The sequence below is a fragment of the Wyeomyia smithii genome, chromosome 1, assembly GCF_029784165.1.
Source record: "Wyeomyia smithii strain HCP4-BCI-WySm-NY-G18 chromosome 1, ASM2978416v1, whole genome shotgun sequence".
Taxonomy (NCBI): domain Eukaryota; kingdom Metazoa; phylum Arthropoda; class Insecta; order Diptera; family Culicidae; genus Wyeomyia; species Wyeomyia smithii.
The window spans coordinates 2,275,787-2,293,550 of NC_073694.1; the positions used below are offsets into that span (position 1 = coordinate 2,275,787).

The 17,764-nt window shown below is 37.4% G+C and overlaps 1 protein-coding gene across 1 annotated transcript in view; it reads left to right on the forward strand.

The window, feature by feature from the left end:
• LOC129718897 (solute carrier family 41 member 1) overlaps positions 1–17,764 on the forward strand; it is a 105,118-nt gene that overhangs the window by 67,446 nt on the left and 19,908 nt on the right. The window contains exon 2 of the mRNA XM_055670108.1: positions 9,280–10,214. Coding sequence (XP_055526083.1) covers positions 9,926–10,214 — 289 coding nt within the window. The 5' untranslated portion in view covers positions 9,280–9,925. The remainder of the gene's footprint in view (positions 1–9,279; positions 10,215–17,764) is intronic.

Here is a 17,764-nt window from a genome sequence, read left to right on the forward strand (position 1 = left end):
ACCTGCCCCGGAATTGAAGAATCCCGCGTGTGCTCGACACGTGAACTTATTTTATAATCGAAACCCTAACTGTAACAGTCATGAGGCAGCGAACATGCAAAGTTAACGGAGTTATTAGGCGAAAGTAATTTGCGATACAAATTGCATAAATATAGGTTGTCAAGGGATGATGATCGTAGAACAGTGCTGCGAGCACTGCACTGCGTGAAAACGTAATCACGCTTAACCTCGTGCTACTAAACGCGCAGTGCGATTACGTGAAAGTACAGTTTAATAGATTTCCAGCCTCCTGGCAACCAGCAACAAATCAATTTCGATTTTGGCAAACTGATTGTTAACCTAGCGTAGAATCCCTCGCGTCATGTGGCGCCATTCTGTTGAACGTTGTTGCTGTTGCACTCGCTACTCTAATCAAAACCGAAGAAGGCGGAGATCGTGGCTACTTAAATCATTCAGATTCAATTACCGGCACAATGAACGACGAACGGGACAGAATAAATGCACGCCCCGCGCGTCACCGCGAAGAGGAAGAAGAGTCATCAAAGCAAGCCGAATCCCGATTGAAATGACGACGAGCGACAGTCGTTCAACGCTAAACGATTTACTACTAAACTGTGTTCAAGTGTTGTCGTGCCGTTACTGTCACTAGATCGAAATGTGACGGAATGATTATATAAAGTTAATGTTTACTGATTGAGAATCTACGACGATTGAGGTTATGTGATGCGCTTTGTAGTAGAAAGTGAGTTTTTTTGCTTTTTTCCTGAACAGATTAACAGAGGAAGGAGATGTTGACTAGATTTCTGATGAATAAATTGTTATGTGATCGAGCAAAAAAAGGGGTCGATCTCTAGGAATTTATGAATTCAACTTTTTTGCACAAAGCCTAGAACAGGGATCCGATGACGCCAACCACGCGTATCATAATCTAGTGTATTTGTAGATCATTTTCCCACTGTATCATTATCATATGCAAAAGTTCGCACTAGTTACGACACTGCTCGCGATTCTATCGCGCCGCTTTTATCGCCGAATCAATCGCCTCAGTTGCCGCCACCCAGCATCAGTCGAATCACGCCGTGATGATCACGGCTGATGTACCTTGCAGGTTGTCGGCCGGTCAGTCAGCCGCCAGCCAACACCTGTCTGCTCGGAGAATCAGTGTAAACAAAAAGCTGTCGCATTACATTATCAATGAGAGCAGTGAGGGTGGCATTTATCACCCCCCACAAATTGTGGCCGGTGGCACCGGCATCAGTCGCTTCGAGTTACAGCTGTTGTGCTGCCTTTTTTGCGGACAAAAAATGACGCTCTCGTGTTTCCTAAATGATAAAGGTGACTTTCTACAAGGTGCTTCCATGTTTCGCTTCCTCGATTTGATTTGTTCGGTGTACTCTTTTATTCAAAAATGTTCGGAGATGACTGGATCTTTCTAAATTTAATTAATATTCGTTTTGAGCACTTCTCACAACAAATATTTAAAAATAATAGTAATATACATAAATACCGATGCTTTCAATGAAGTTTTCGTTGTTTTTTGAGCTGATTTTGGGGTTAATTGTTCAGGCTTTCAAAAGAGTTTGCAGAGCGAAGTTTGGAGTCATCGGGTTCTGATGAAACTTGCGAAGTTGGAATTAATATAATCCCAGAACCAACGCAAAATCACAAAAAAATTGTTTTAAGCTCAAAAAGGAAAAAAGTATTAAACGATGTGGTTTTTTTTGAACGGTTGGAAAGATCAAGAAAAATGTAAGATGATCTCAAAAAATCCTCAACTTTTGGAATAAGTGTTTTCAAAATATTAGGAAAAAGATCCCATATTAAAACTTCTGAATAACAAACCCAAAAGAGGCCAACAACAGATCTCAAATCAGTATAAAATTGATGAAAAAAAGCAAATAATCAGCCCGATTACCACAGTATTATTTCAGAGTTGCCGAAAAATGTGTTTCAAATGCAATGAATAACCTCCGAACAACACAAGCTGCCCAAAAGTTATTTCAAATCGAGCTCAAACCCTACGAAAAAGCAACCGGAAAAGATCAAAACATGATTGAAAAAAAAAATCGATGTTGAAAAAGTCAAGGTGCTCAGCCCCCATTTTTAACAACGGCTTTTACCCGTTAACATTCAAGTTCATTAAGCAGACAATGTGTGTAGTAGGGAAAGTGAAAAATAAGCGAACTGGAAATATGATACAGATTTCGAAAAATATACCGCATCCCGACGGGACTTAAACCCGCAATCTGCCTGTCTTCGGCATGGTGCTATGACCAATTGAATCTATATGCGTATCACATTCCACTGCCGACTTATTCTATTGCGCATCCCTAACTACACACACTGCTGTGCAAGAGTTATTTATACGACTGAAAGGACTGTCTCATCACACACAGAAGAGTCAGCTGATGCTGATAACTCTTATAGACCTGTGTGATCGAGACCAAAGTCAGTCTGAGTCGTATTTGCAAGTGCGACACAACAACGGAAGATGCTCCGTAGGGCTAAATTTTTCGAACTAAATTTTCTATTTTTAACAACGGCTTTTACCCGTTAACCCCGACGGGATGCGGTATATTTTTCCAAATCTGTATCACATTTCCAGTTCGCTTATCTTTCGCTTGACTTACTGCACACATTGTCTGCTTAATGAACTTGAATGTTATTTATAGCATTTTTGTAAAACATTTCGACTTTCTAAAAAATCGTTTTCAGGTTGCTCAAACGTGATTTATGTAAAAATGCAACTCTGTTCGATTCCCACATTTTTTCATACATTTTTTTTATATTTGTAGGGTTAATTTTGAATGTTTTACATGGTTTGGTTCATTGTCGCATGCAGTTATTTGACACACAGAGCTCTCAAAAAAGTGAATTTTTCCATAATTTTTAGAAAAAAAAATTTAAAACACATACAAAAAATTTTCAGTCAGAAACTGAAATTTTCACTGGAAAGCGGGATTCATGACGAAAACTTGCATAAAAAAGGATCCTTGATATCTTATCGGGGAGCTGAGATATTGTCATTTTACATGTGATGGAAAACTAAGCATTTGTACAAAAATACTACTAAAGCTTAAAATCTCCATTGCACGGTGTTTTATTTTGCCGTCTGTGCGATTAATTATCTGAATAGTGATTCAAATGTTGAAGTTTCAGGGTATTCAAAAATGCATCTTTTAATGTAGAATAATGGGTGATTAATCCACCAATGAGTGAAATGCAAAATTTATTTTTTATTCAAATTAAGATAGATGCAAGGTGGCTTCGACAAAATTTAAGGTTATCTCAAATAAAGAAACTTTGCCGAAAACACCATGTGTCTATCTCTTATTATAAAAGTTCACATCAATGGAAAACGTAATTCTAATTCCTTAACAAAAAAATCTCTTACATATTACGAACAACATAAAGCTTTCTATGAAAAGACACTAAAATCACAATTTTCATTCTAACTTTTTTTCCATATTTTTCCGAATTTTTTAGCCTTCTACTAAGTTATCAGTCATCCAAAAATGTATTTGCTTCCTGGACATTGTTATTTGTTATCTTAAATAAAACAGTTATTCGACATATTTGTAAAAATGTTTAGTTTTCCATCATATATAAAAAAGCCAATATTTCAGCCCCCCGATAAGATATGAAGGATATTCGTTCATGTGAATTTTCGTCATAAATCCCGCTTTGCAGAAAAAAATGCAGTTCTCGATCAAAAAATTTTTTGTTTGTGTTTGATGGGTTTTATCTAAAAATTATGGGAAAAACTAATTTTTCTATGATCATTCATGGGCTCTATAAGTCCAATAACTGAACGCAATGCTGAGCTAAACCATGCAAAATACTCAAAAACAATCACACAAAAAATGTATATGGAAAAATGTAGGAATCGAACAGAATTGGAAAAAGTGCGAAAGCGTGTTTTTGTAGCTTAAAAAATTCATTTTTACAAAAATCACGTTTAGGCAACCAGAAAACAATATTTTAGAAAGTCGAAATTTTCTACAAAGATGCTATAAATGACATTATCTTTCAATTTAGGGCTGAGCACCTTGACTTTTCCAACATCGATTATTTTGGACACCCTATTGAAGAAGCATTAGGCAAAGAAAATCGCTTGAAAACGAAAAAAATCGAATATAAAAATATAAAACATTTGTAAAGACTTAGAATCATTCGGAGTAAATCCATGGAAAAAACATGATTGAGAGGAGCTATCAAACGTGGGTCAAAAAAGTTGAAATAATTCACATATAATCCAAATGAATCCAAAATCTATAGAACGCGCTAGAGGAAAAAAAATAATTTCAAATTACGCTATCCTAATGAAGTGAAGACGTAACTCAATCTCACATAAAGAATAAAAACTCGCATGGGTTAAGAAAAGTTGAGAGTATTTTTCCCTTTTTAGATTTTGGCCGAACTTCTTGAGAGACGTAGTTCTACGACAAAAAGAAAAATGAAGCCGAGTTGGGATTATTTTGATACCAACATGAGATTAAAATGAAACCGAAATGTGATCAAAGCCAGACCATTGATTTTTTTAGATAAAAAATGTTCTTAAAGTTGGACAGGTTATGTATGAGACACGACCGTATGCTAGAATGAATGAATTGCGAAAATGTGTCGTTTTATGGTCTCTTTATATAATCCTAGTTCGTAAAAAAACTAATATGATGAGGTCACTAATTGAACTTCAAAATGCAAGAATGAAGAAAAACTGTTGAACACTGACAGATTTATAAGCATTTGAAATTGTATAATTTTCGTGACGCTCTTGAAACTTTCGATATTTCAATTCCTACGTCAAAAAAAGTTTGGAAATGCATCAAAAAACAGATAAAAATAGATCCCAACAAATAAACTTGAAGTCATCAAAATTTGTTAAAAATTGTTAATAAAAAAACAAATAGTATCAAATTAAGAGTAACCCAAAGTGCAAATTAAGCTCAGAAGCTAGTCAATAAACGGTTTTGAAAGGGCTTAGAGGTTAAAAGATTATTTTTTCTCAGATCTCGCCGAAAAGACCAAAAAATGTCGGTAAGAAAAGTTTTTTAGCGCTTTTCCAGGTGAAAAACTTTTTGGGGTAAGAGATGTAAAAGTAATAAAATTTATAAAGAAAAACCTCAAAACATGTTTTAAAGGGTCAAAATGGCCTCAAATTAAACTAAGAAACACCCGAACCCGAGAAAAGCTTCGAAATCCTTAAATCCTAAAAACTTTTGCAACGCATCTGAAAATTGAATAAAATCAGTGTTAATATCGAAGTAAAACGCAAAATATAAAACAAAAATTTAATGAATATAAAATCACAAGGTAAAGGTAAAGTAAAACAAAATAAAATCAAAATCAAGACTAGAATGGATTTTTAAAAATGATGCACTCTTCTTATGAAACTAAGATGTGGTCAAAGTAAAGTCGAGATGAGATATAAACTAGATGATGTAATAGTAAAATAACTGTATGTAACTAGAATATCAAAAAATTATTACGACCAAAAATAACCAAATTGAAACAAGATAGTATTAATCTGAAACTGAGATCAAAATAGGTGCAAAAGTGTTTAAATTAACATCATCTGAGATCATCTTTTTCAAAATTCTGAGCTCCTTTTAGGCAGGCCCGGATTTGAGGGGGGGCAAAGGGGGCATCGTCACCTTTTAGAACACGATACCTCTAAATCTTTTAAGGAAAGAGGGCCTCACAAACAAATTTGCCCCGGGTCCCACAGCGTCTAAATCCGGCCCTGCTTTTAGGATTATTTCGGCAGCGGCGCCTATTCTAATCAGTCGAAATAAACGGGCCTCGATCTTCTGAATTTTGATCAATATCGACAGTTTCAATGATAAGAACGAAAACTCTGATTGACTAGCTGTCTTCCGTTCAACACGGAGAAAACTTTGAAAAAACATCAAACAAAAAATGTTGCAGCTATTCAGGCGCTATTTGGTTGCTGAAATAAATCCCCTGCAAAACAGATGCAAACTGCTTAAAAGGTTCGGGGTGATTGGAATAGTGTCCCTCGATAGGGAACTTTAATTGATCATTGTTAAAGTTTGCTAAATCGGTTTTAGAACCTGAAAACAAGTGCTGACAGAGAAAAGAGATAGAGAACAAATCGATATACTCATGTTCGTAAATATTTCACCTTACAGATTTCAAGTATTTCGTCTCAATACACAGGCGGCTCCTAAAGCTGCTTAAAACATGTTCCCTACCTTATATCCGTTTTATTTTTCTGGCCTTGATAACTAGTTATTTGCTTTCTATGATATGCCCAGTTAGGGAAGATCCATAAATGGCGTAGCATTCAAGTGGGAGGAGGGGGTTGCAGTTTTGTGAAATGTGACGAGGGGGAGGGTATGGGTTCAAGCCAAGCTACGTAGCAAATATGAAATAAGAAAAAAAATGAATTTCTTCTAAATGTTCGTTTTTATTACTGCTTTGTCTGTTTAAAATAATTTTTAATACATTCTTGTCTTTTGTTGGTCATTTCTGATGCAATGTATGTTTTTGATAATAAAATTTGAAAAAAAAAGTCATATGGATGGGGGGAGGTGTGATAAAGCTACGTAATTAACTGTAGGGGGGTCCGACTTTGTGACGAAATGCTACGATGGGGGAGGAGGGGGTTAAAAAAACCAAAAAAAAGCTACGTCATTTATGCATGCTCCCTTAATTAATATTAATATTAGCTCGTGATTAGCTTCTTTGGTGTTATACAGTAACGTTCTTTTTTACACGATTGTACGTACCGTGCAAAATAAAACCGCGTGAAAAAAGCCGCGTTATTTGGAAAAACGTCGTAAAAAAATCGCGCAAAACAAAAACCGTGTGAAAATGAAACTGTGTAAAAAACAACTTATTATAGTCTGTTACCATTACTGTTACTTACTATAACAATGTGAAGAACGAAAATGTGAAGACGTGATGTATGTGAAGACGAAAAATCGTGCAAAATAAAACCGTGTGAAAAAATCGCGTTATTTGAGAAAACGACGTAAAAAAATCGCGATATTTGGAAAATCGTCGTAAAAAAGAAACGTGTAAAATAAAACCGTGTAAAAAAAGACTTTACTGTAATGCCCTTCAGACTTTTGGTAGCGTTTTTTCGCCGTTCTCCAAAGCAAAATCTGAGATCATATTTTTGATGCGTTTGGAAGCTTTTTTTCGCCACTATGAGCTTTTTTCGGAATCATTTGCTTTTTCAGTTAGGGACCTTTTTTTCGACTTGAGCATTGAAAATGCTTATTTTCGCCTTTCTGAGCTTAATTTGGTCTTTTCTGGCATTGAAACCCGTTTTTTTGGTATTAATTGCTCAGTTTGGAATCGTTTTTGTTCTTTTCTAGTCTTGAGAAAATTTCTTCAAAAATATGCAACTGTTCAACTTTTGAATAATGCTCTTTATGTTGCTCTCTGTTGACAAATAAATAATTTACCCAATTTATGAGCTGGCAGTTATATTGTGATGGACTTGGAAGCGGTTTTCGTGCAAAAACTGAATACGATGTTTTCTTTAACCCTTTCCCGCTCATGGTGACTCTAAAGCACCAAGAATTATAATCATCATGTCTTGACATGAAATAGTTTGTTGTGCTTACGATTGTTCCATAAACTTTTATATGCTGCCTCAGAGCATCACTGGGCATTTTCTACGAAATACTACAGTTGACAATAATTTTAGTTAGTCTACAAAGTGTTCAGTTTGAATTTTATCGTGAAGCTATAAATTTTAATGATAAATCTGTGAGCGGGAGAGGGTTAAGTAAAGTACCAGGGTATTAAGATCAATGAGAGCCGTAACCTTTTCAAATTATACTTTTTCATCTTTTCAGAATGAAATTTTTCATAAAAACATCCTAATAAGGTTGATCTATTTTCTAGATGTTGGGCAGAACTTTTAACGCTTAGCGTTTGGATCAATTGAAAATTTCTGGCAGGACTTACCATTTGTTAAATTAGTTTACAGCTAAGGGCGCTGTCATAAAATTTTACTATACTATTTCAGTGTTGTCGGATTTTACGACATGGGTTCGTCAAAAGCGATTTTTTTAGTTCCGTCTGTAGGGGGTGTTTGAGACCCCTATCCTTCCTCCACCGCCATACGCGTGCGGTTATCATTCTATCGTAACTTAACCTCCAGATTTGACAGACTAGACTAAGAAGGGTTAGAGAGGACTGGTGTTTGTTTTGTCTGCTCGTCTGATTGGTCAAATCATACCCACGTCAATGGAAATTGAGTCCGAGTTGAGTAGAGTTGAACAACGACACTCAAGGTTCGCCAGTCGCAGGAGAAGGACGTTCGAGATTATGAAGTTCAAAAAGAATAAGCGGCTAACTACTGTATCGCCAGTAAAGGGTGAGTAATTCCCCGTAGAAAAATTGATAAAAACGAAGTACGTGACAACGACGGAAGGGGATTCCCTTCCGACGATCTCACACCATTTGAACAAGGATCGTTCGATCTGTGGAACTCGTTGATTCGTGACAGGAAATCATTTCGTTCGTGTTTTCTGTCTCCCAAGCGGTCTTGTCCGCTATCGGGGAAGCACCCACGGCTATTTAAAAGTGACCAAAGTGACGGCGAAGCCGACAGTTGATGAATGATTATTGCAGCCCATCCTGACAAGGGGTAATTTTTCCGCCCGATGGGCGTTTTTCCACTGGTCTGTTAAACTGAGAGAGAGAGAGAGAGAGCAAGCGACGATGACACTTTCTATTAGCATCGACACCACGAGCCTGCCAGGTGCGAATTAAGTAATCAAACAGGGGGGTTTCCGTTCGTCTTCTCGTACGACACCCGAGAGCGGGAGCGACGCGCTACTAAGTCTGGGAGAGAGAGAGAGAGAGCATTCCGCAGAACTCGGGAGAGCGAATCAGCTGGCTCCAGTGCCGGGGCCAAGTCAGTCAGTCAGTCAGTCACCAGGGCGCAACGTGCGCGCGAAAATGAGAGGTTTAAATAATTGCCATTCCGGTCGCGAGCTTTTCAGTACGCCTAAGAATTCTGCCGCGATCGGTTTGATTTTGTCTGTACTGTAAAAGACTCTAAGATATCCTGGTGATAAGGTCTTAGTTTCTAAGTTTAGAACTGTACTAATACATAAAGTGAACTTCGTTTTAATAAGGGAACATCTGCCTTGCCAAGTGAAAAGTGTGATCTGTACCTGATTTAAGCTGAACCGTGTTAGTGATAATCGATTTGCCGAACCGCGAACATTTAGGGGGGTTGATATAGAACATGAAACTTACATTAACCGATAAAACCCCACGTTTGATCCACAGCTTATCGTCGATGTTGTTTACCTGCGGCAGCAGGGAGCTATAAAACGGTCAAAACGCGCCCACAAGGCCAGCAGCCTAATCAGTTCTCAGCCAAGCTGCTCAAGGGGATGTGAAAAAGTGATTTTTGTTTCGAGTGCGAAAATAAAAGTGAAGTAGAAAAAAGCGTTTTTAAGTTTTCGAAGATCGTTTCCCGAGTTGGTAGTCCCAAATCGGAGCGCTCCCATCCGTCTTTCGCCGTTTGGGAATGGAAGTAGTTGCTGGCTCGAGAGTCGCATTCCCGTATCTAGTGAAGGTGAACGAAGCCCTGCTGGGTACTTCGGAGTACGAACGAGACTTCAACTATCCCGGACGAGACTGCAATCGGGTGGACAAGCTGGATCGACTTTCAACCGTCGTCGTTAGCCCGGAAGTGGTAACGATCGCGTAGACTATCCGATGAGCAACCGCGACGTCGTTCGACCCCTGTCTTAACCAGCCTGCCCTAAAACCAAAACCCCCCGTAGTCGCATTGAGTCGAAATCACCAAACGCCAAACTCCACCGGATCTGGTCAGTAGTATCCGTGCGAAAACATCAAGCCTTTGAGAGCCAAAGCAGCCAAATAGACAGATCAGTTTATCGAGTTCGAGTGTCACGGGAGCACGACGATGAATCCAAAGCTAAACCCAATAGACGATCCGGAACAGCCGCCCCAGCTGACGGCGGCTGTTGCCGACGATACCGCGGGCATTCTCTACAGCATCGATCTCGGCGGAATGCCAATCGACAGCATGATCACCACTAGTTGTAACAATAATAATAGTAACAATAACAACCACTTCATCGGTGCTAATAGTTTTAAGCCGGACGATTTGAGGATCGACGTGCGAAGTGCGGCAGATTTCTACCGAACTGAGGACGACAGCTTCAGGCCGTTCACGATCTACGGCAACCACGGTAAGTTCGAAGAACTAAATTTATGTTTATTAAATTTTGCCAACTTCTACTGTTGCTGCACGTGCACAGCTAAAACTCGTCACACCACAATTTTTCATTACCCATCATAGCATCATCCCGTAGTGTTGTAGCACACACAAGTAACACCTAATTGAGTAATTTACGTACCCAACTTCCGTAATTAGTGTCATGTTAGTGCGAAGATAGGCAATCTGCGTACAGAAATGAATAATTTCACTGCCGTTCACAGCGTGTGCTCGAAAGACGACGAGATCAACAACCTGTTCTTTCTTTCTCTCTGTAAGAGGAAAAGGATTAGGAATTTTCCTGGTTCACATTCACAGTTCTAAACCGCCAAGGTTGTCAAGCTTCGCAATACTTTCAATGCTATGCAGCTGATTTGTATTTTACAACTTTTACAGCCGATTTTTCTGTGTACGATGTGTAGTTAGCATAGTAATGGAACCCTTCACCGAAGATTTCCTTGGAAGCTTTTGATCTCGCACCTGCAGTTATCCGACTAGATCAGTCGTAATTTCCTGTACCATCGAGAGAGACATACCAGGAAGTGGTACAATTAGATGGTCGTAATCCGAGGAAAATTTAGTTCCTGCCTGCACGACAGGTGCAGATTGGATTTTTTTGATTGCAATAATTAGTATCCAACTGAGGTTTGTTTTTTTAAACAATTTAACTAATCAGGCTCTAGGAGTGCAGCGCAGGGAATTATTGTGAAAGCCGGAAACAATTATTTTTTATCTGATCAAACGCTTTACAGTCAGGGTTGTCGCACTTAGAAAATTTTAGAAATTGATGTGACACTCGAAGGCTTTTTATTATCTGTATCTGAGATTACTGTGAAAAACATAACAACACTAAAATTTGCATCGACGAATAATCCAAACTCAGTAAGACAGTATGGACTCCAAAATCTAATTATCATTAGTTGCGGAAATCAGCAATTTCCGCAGTCAGTTAATTTATTTCCTTGTCCAAGGAGGTACGCAATATCCTAGGATTCTAATCAGAATCACGAGGAAAATTCTAGAAAAAAACAATAAGTTTAATGAATGTGTAAAACTATCAAAGAAAGCCAACCTATTTTTGGTGACGCTTTGGAAAAACTTCGTGTTTCGAATCCTGGGGTGGGGATACCAACAGAAAAATTGGCAAAATGGTTGGTCAAGGAATTTCAATCAATGCCGAACAAATTTCCTAGTCGATCTGTTAAGAGCACAGGAGATTTTGTTGAAAAGTTAAAATCATCGGGGGTATCAACACTGGCGAGATAATGGTTTCTTTTGATGTCACAGCACTTTTTCCGAGTGTTCCAGTGAAAAAAGCTATAAATCTTTTGGAAGATTGGCTTCTCTCCCAACAATGTGACAACCCTTGGAAAACTAAAATACGCAGTTACTTGAAGTTAACTCGACTTTGCATGGAAGACAATTATTTTTCATTTCGTGGGAAATTTTACAACAAACAAAAGGAGCACCGATGGGGAATCCGCTTTCACTTTTTTTATGTGAGCTTTTTATGGCACATTTGGAAAATAAACTAAATGAAAAAGACTGCTTACCAGATCGTTGGTGGAGTTATGTTGATGATATTTTTTGTATTTTACAACAGGGGGACTTGGAAAGTTTTTTTGGGAATTTTGAATGGTATTCATAAAAATATCGAGTTCACTTTGGAAATCGAACAAAACAACAGGCTTCCATTTTTAGATGTAGTCGTTGTTAAAAACTCCAACCACTTTGAATTCGAAAACTTTAGGAAACCCACACATACTAAGCGGCTAATACCTAACACTTCTAACCACTCCTCCCAGCATAAAATGGCTTCTTTCTACGATATGATCCACCGTATGGAATCTTTGCCTCTCAGTAATGAAGGTAAAAAAAAACGAAATGGAATATATTTTTGATATTGGTGAGCAGAATGGATATAAGGGGCCATCCACATACCACGTGGACAGCTTTGGGGGGGGGGCTAATGTCCACGGTCCATACAATTATTTTATAATTTATGTGGGCAGTTGTCCACGGAGAGGGAGGGGGGGGGTCAAAATCGTTAAAAATCTGTCCACGTGGTATGTGGATGGCCCCTAATAGAAGAACCATACAAGCCATGTATGATAAAAAGAAACGAATCCAACATAGCAAATCTCGCACAACACTCACACCGCTAACAGAAGATCGGAAGATTCATCGGAAGCAATTTCAAATCATTCTCTATTTTTGTAATCTAAAACGGGTTTTTACTATTTTAGGCCACTTTTTTCGTTATTCTGAGCTCAATCTTTTCCGTTGCTTTTTTTTCTGTTTTCTAGAAGCATTCTTTCAACATTCTAAACTGAATCTGGAATCATTCTTTTCTAGCGTTTCCAAGCTGTAATTATTTGTTGGTCTTTATTATTTTAACAGCAAGTTTACAATAGGCCAACAACTATTTCTAAACTTTAAAAAGCGTTTTTCGCCTTCCTGGGATCGTTATTCAGCCTTTTCTCGCCTTGAGAAACAATGTTTGTTTTGACCTTTTCTAACTTAAAATGCTTTTTACATAACAATTTGCCTATTTAGAGATTTTACGTCATTCTGAGCTCAAGTAAAAAAATTCCTGGCTCTAAGAAGCAGAGTAGAGTTTCGCTATTTCAAGCCCAGTTTAGGCATAATTTCTTTTGGTCTTTTCTGGCCTAAGGACCTTTTTTCTTTGTAATTCTGAGTTCAATTTGGGATCTTTTCTAGCCATGAGTATCGGTTTTACCGTTTTTCCGGGCTTCGGACTTGTTTGCCGTTGTTTTTTCGCCCTTTATGAGTACGGAACCGGAATTTTCAGTATATCTTCTCTAATCATCATTAGAAGCGGGTTTTTCGTTCTTCTGGGCTCCCCATTAGGATTCTTTTTTTTGTTTATTATGACTTTTCGAAGAAACTTTTCCAATGTTTGTATCTCACTTTAGAATCTTCTTTTTTATCTTTTCCTGTTTTTCACCATTCTTAGCTCAATTCGAGATCTTTTTTGTCTGTCCATGAGACCTAGTTTTTGTTACTCTAACCTCTAACCAACCTCGGATTATTTTTGTACTTTTGAGGCCTTTGGAAGCGTTTTATTTTTGCAGTTTTGAACTCAATTCAGAGTCATCCTTCTCTCGTTCTTTTTGACATTTTGAAGCATATTTTCACCTTTCTAAGGAAAACGTGGATTATATTGTTTGGGTGTTTAGAAGCGGTTTCTTGGGTGTTTGAAACTGTTATTCTGCCTCTGATTTCTGGTTTTTCTTTATTCTGAGCTCAATTCGGTCACTTCTGGTAAATCAAGTGACCTTTCTTGAATTTCAGAAGCAATTTAATTTCCAACTATAATTGGTTTTTTTTTGGGCTCCAGAAGCATTGTTCCACCATTCCTTAATAAATTTTTTTATAATTTCCGGTTTTTGCTGGTCTTCTGAAATGGTTTTCATTATTTAATATTTTTTTTGCGACCTCTTTTCTTTTAGAATGTGCGTGAATCGGTCTTTTATTATTAAAAAATCAAATCATGTTTCTCTGTCAATTCGTACAGAATAAAAGAAAAATGTTAACTTGAGCTTCCGAACATTTCTCTTGACTCCTTTCGTCGAGTTTAGTACAGCCTCCTTGGTCACTTTGTTCGCCGCAGAACGCCAGTTAGCCTTGAACTGCATCTTGTTGACAATTGTCTTTCGTGTCTTCTTGAGGTTCCGCTTGACGATAGCCCAGTAGGGTTAATATTCTTTGGCACAACCTGGACGTTGTACGCGAAACATGACCTTTTTCCGTAATGGCAAGATGTCAAATCCGACCAAAACAGAATGGAACAACTGTGCTGTTTGAGGAAAGGCAATAGACGTTTTTTCAGGCATTCCTGCACATAAATTTTCTGGTTGACGGAACCTTTCGCGATGAAAATGTTGCACTTCAAACCACAGGAACAGATCGCCCGCCCCACGAGATATTTCTTTGCGAACTTCGACAGCTTAATCTGTTTGAAAATTGCTTTCTACTTCCATTTGCCATAAAATATTTCTGTCCAGGAAGCTGTTATAAGTCTGCATTGTCGTAAATTTCATCATCTTGTACCACGCAATCAAACGTCGTCCGCATCTTCACGTACAGCTTTCGCGATCGTTGTCTGGCCGACTTGTTTTGCTTGTCGTCACGATTTGGAGTCACCACCGTTTTATAAGTACAGTCCTCAAGCTCATTTTTAAGCTCGATTCACAGTTATAGACGACAGACGACACTCCCAGCTAGCTTGCTTTGCGACATCTCAAACAAAAAGGTTGGGATTCCGGTTGAAACTGCTGGCCACTCTTCTCGTCATTTTTGCGGCCTTCGGATTTTGATTTCCCCCGATCCTGTCTTCCTGACAGCCGACAAACGTTCTCCAAATACTTTCATTACGTTGGTGACGGTTGATTTGTGTTAGTAGATTGAAATATCGCGATGCAACGAATGTTCAGGTTCTTTTTGATACACGATAAAAAGTACGGCAAATTGAAGTTGATCAATTTTTGGCCGTAACACCCTTCAGGTGCTTAATTCGCTGTTCTGAGGTCGATTTCAAATCCTTTTATTTCAGTCTTTTCTGGTTCTGAGAAACGGTTTTTGTTTTTTTTTTTAGCTTAGTTTGGGTCATTTGAGTTCTTTCCTGGTCTTTTGAAGCGTTGTTCGTCGTTCTACACAAAATCTGAGATCAATCAGCGCTTTTTCAGACTTAGACATGAGTTTCCGCTGTTCTGAGCTTGATTTAAAAACATTTTATATAGGGCCTTGGAATAAGCTCTTCCGCTATTTTGAGTATTTTTTTCCTTTTATCCAGGAATCGCAAACTGAGCTCAAATCATTATTATTTGTTTATTTTCTTTTCTGCCCATTGCAAGCAAATTTTCGTCATTTTTCATTCAATTTAGGTTTTCAGGTCATTTTTCTCGATTCGGAAGTGTTTTTTTTTCGCCAGTCTGAACTTAATTCAAATTCATTTTCTGTTCTATATTTCTTAGGAAGCATTTGCGTTATTCTGAGTTACATTTTCTTCTTTTTTCTTGCTTTGGAAAACGCGTTTGCATTAATCTGAGCTCAATTTTTATTCTTTTTTTCGCCATTTGGGATTTTTTCTGTTCTGTTGTGGTGTTTGAGAACGATTTTTCGTTGTTCTGAGCTCAGTCTAAGATTTTTTTTTCTGGTCTTGAAGGCTTTTCCGCTAATCTGGAAAGCGTTTCTTCGTTATTCTGAGCTTCATTTAGGATAATTTTTTAGCCTTTTCTGATCTTCAGAAGCAATTTGAGATTATTTTGTTCTGCCTATTTCGAACCTTCGAAGCGTTTTTCGTAATCATTTGCTATTTGTGTCTTTGGAGGCATTTTTTGCCATTCTGAGCTCAAATAAAAATTTTAATTTTCTACCTTTAGAAGCTGATTTTCACTATTTCGAGTTAAATTTGGGATTTTTCATTCGATCTGAGAATCTCTTTTGTCATTCAGGCTAATTTGTGACTACTTTTTTGTTTGGTATTTTCTGTCCTTGAGAACCGTTGTTTGTTATATTCTGAGTTTAGTTTGGGATTATATTTGTTCTTCTCTGGTCATTTGAAACCTTTTATTTTTTGCTCCTTTTTAGCAGACTTTTCACCCCTTCTAAGCCCTTCTTATATTTTTACCGGCTCTCGAAACCGTCTGTGTCTCGCTCCAAATAAAATCTAAGATCATTTTATTCTTTAGACTCAGAAGCGGTTCATTCGCTTTTTCGAGTTTCTTCTGACCTTTCAAAGCTATTCTGAGTTTAATTTAGGATGATTTTTTTCTGGACTTCAGCGATTCTCGTTACTTTGAGCTTAACCTAACTTAACTAGGTTTTTTTTTCTAGACTTCAAAAGTGGTTTTCCGCTATTTTGAGCTGAGTTTGAAATCATACTTTTTGGCTTTTTTTGTCTTGAGAAAGTTTTTACACTAATATGAGCTCTATCCGAAACCTTTTTTCTGCTGCCTTTGAAGAGCCTTTTGTTCGCCATCCCTAGATCAATTTAAGATTATTTTCTTTTCTGGTACTGAAAACCGATTTTACTATTCTGAGCATAGTTTGGAATCATTTTCGTTCCTTTTTCTGGCCTTCAAAAGTGTTGTATGATTAGTCTAGGATAATCTTTCTTATTTTTGATTGTTATTAATTTTTCTTTCGGCAGCTTCAAATAAAATCTCGGGTTAGATTTCTAAGGCGTTCTTTTCTGGCCTTGTGAAACATTTTGAGCTAAGTTAGGGTTATTTGAGTTCTTTTCTGATTGTTCGAAGCGTTGTTCATACGTTCTACAAGTCTTGGATCATTCAGCGTGTCTTCGCCATTCTGTTCTGGGATCATTTTGTTTTTTAGTGTATTTTTAGGACCAAGAAACGAGTTTACGTTATTCTGAGCTTGTGCGTTTTTGTCCTTTCATGGCCTTGCAAAGAACTTTCGTTCTTTTTAGATCATTCTTCGTTGGCCCTAAGGAGCGCCTTTCAGAAGTCAATTTCGTTACATTTAATTCAATTTCTAGGGATATTTCTAGACCTTTTTAATCATATTCTGTTTTAGTTTTTTTCTGGAAGCATATTTTCGTTATTCGTTCAATTTGGGACCTTTTATTATTTGTTCTGGCCTTGAAATCAGCCTCTTCATTACTCTTAGCTCAATTCGAATTGCTTCTGTTGGTCTTAAGGAGCCTTTTTCCCCATTCTGAGTTCAAATTGAAACCATATTCTTGTTTGGTCTTTCCTGGCTTTGAGAACGAACGGTTTGGAATCATTTGGCAGCGATAAAAACTGAGAAACATTTTTCGAAACGAACAGTTTTTATACCATTCTGAGCTCAATTCGGAACCATTTTATTTATTAGTTTGACTCTTTATGGCCCTTTATTGGGAAAGGGTTTTTCAATATTCTGACAGATATTTGAAATCTTTTTTTCCTTCTTTTTGTCATTCTACGCTCCACTCGAGGTATTTTTTCAATATTTTACCATTGACGACGTCTTATGTTTTTCTGAGTTCAGATTGGGATCAGTTTTGTCCTTTTATTGTCTTCTGAAGTGTTGTTTCATTGTTCTGAGCCTAATTTGGGGTCATCTTCTTTTTTTTTGGCTTCACGTTTGACGTTTGTCGCTTGACGTTTTGGCTTGATTTTTTGTCGCTGTTCTAAAAAAAATCTAGGATCACTTTTTAGGTGTTTACGAGCGGTTCTTAGCAATTCTGAACTAAATTTTTAGTTTCTTGTCTAATTTAGGAGCGGTTTTTCATTATTCTCAGTTAAATTCGGGATCATTTTTTTTTCTCCTCTTTTAGTATGTTTTTTCTGACTCTTAGAATCTTTTTTCATCATTTTTAACAAAATAAGAGATATTTTTTTAGCTTAATTTTTGTGCTCTTTCGTTTTTCTTTTTCATTCTTCCTTTAAAAACTTTCTCACTATTCTAAGCTTAGTTTGAAATCTGCTTTTGTTCATTTTTGGCCTTCAAGAGAACATTTACGCCATTTCTAATCAAATTCGGGATCATTTTCTT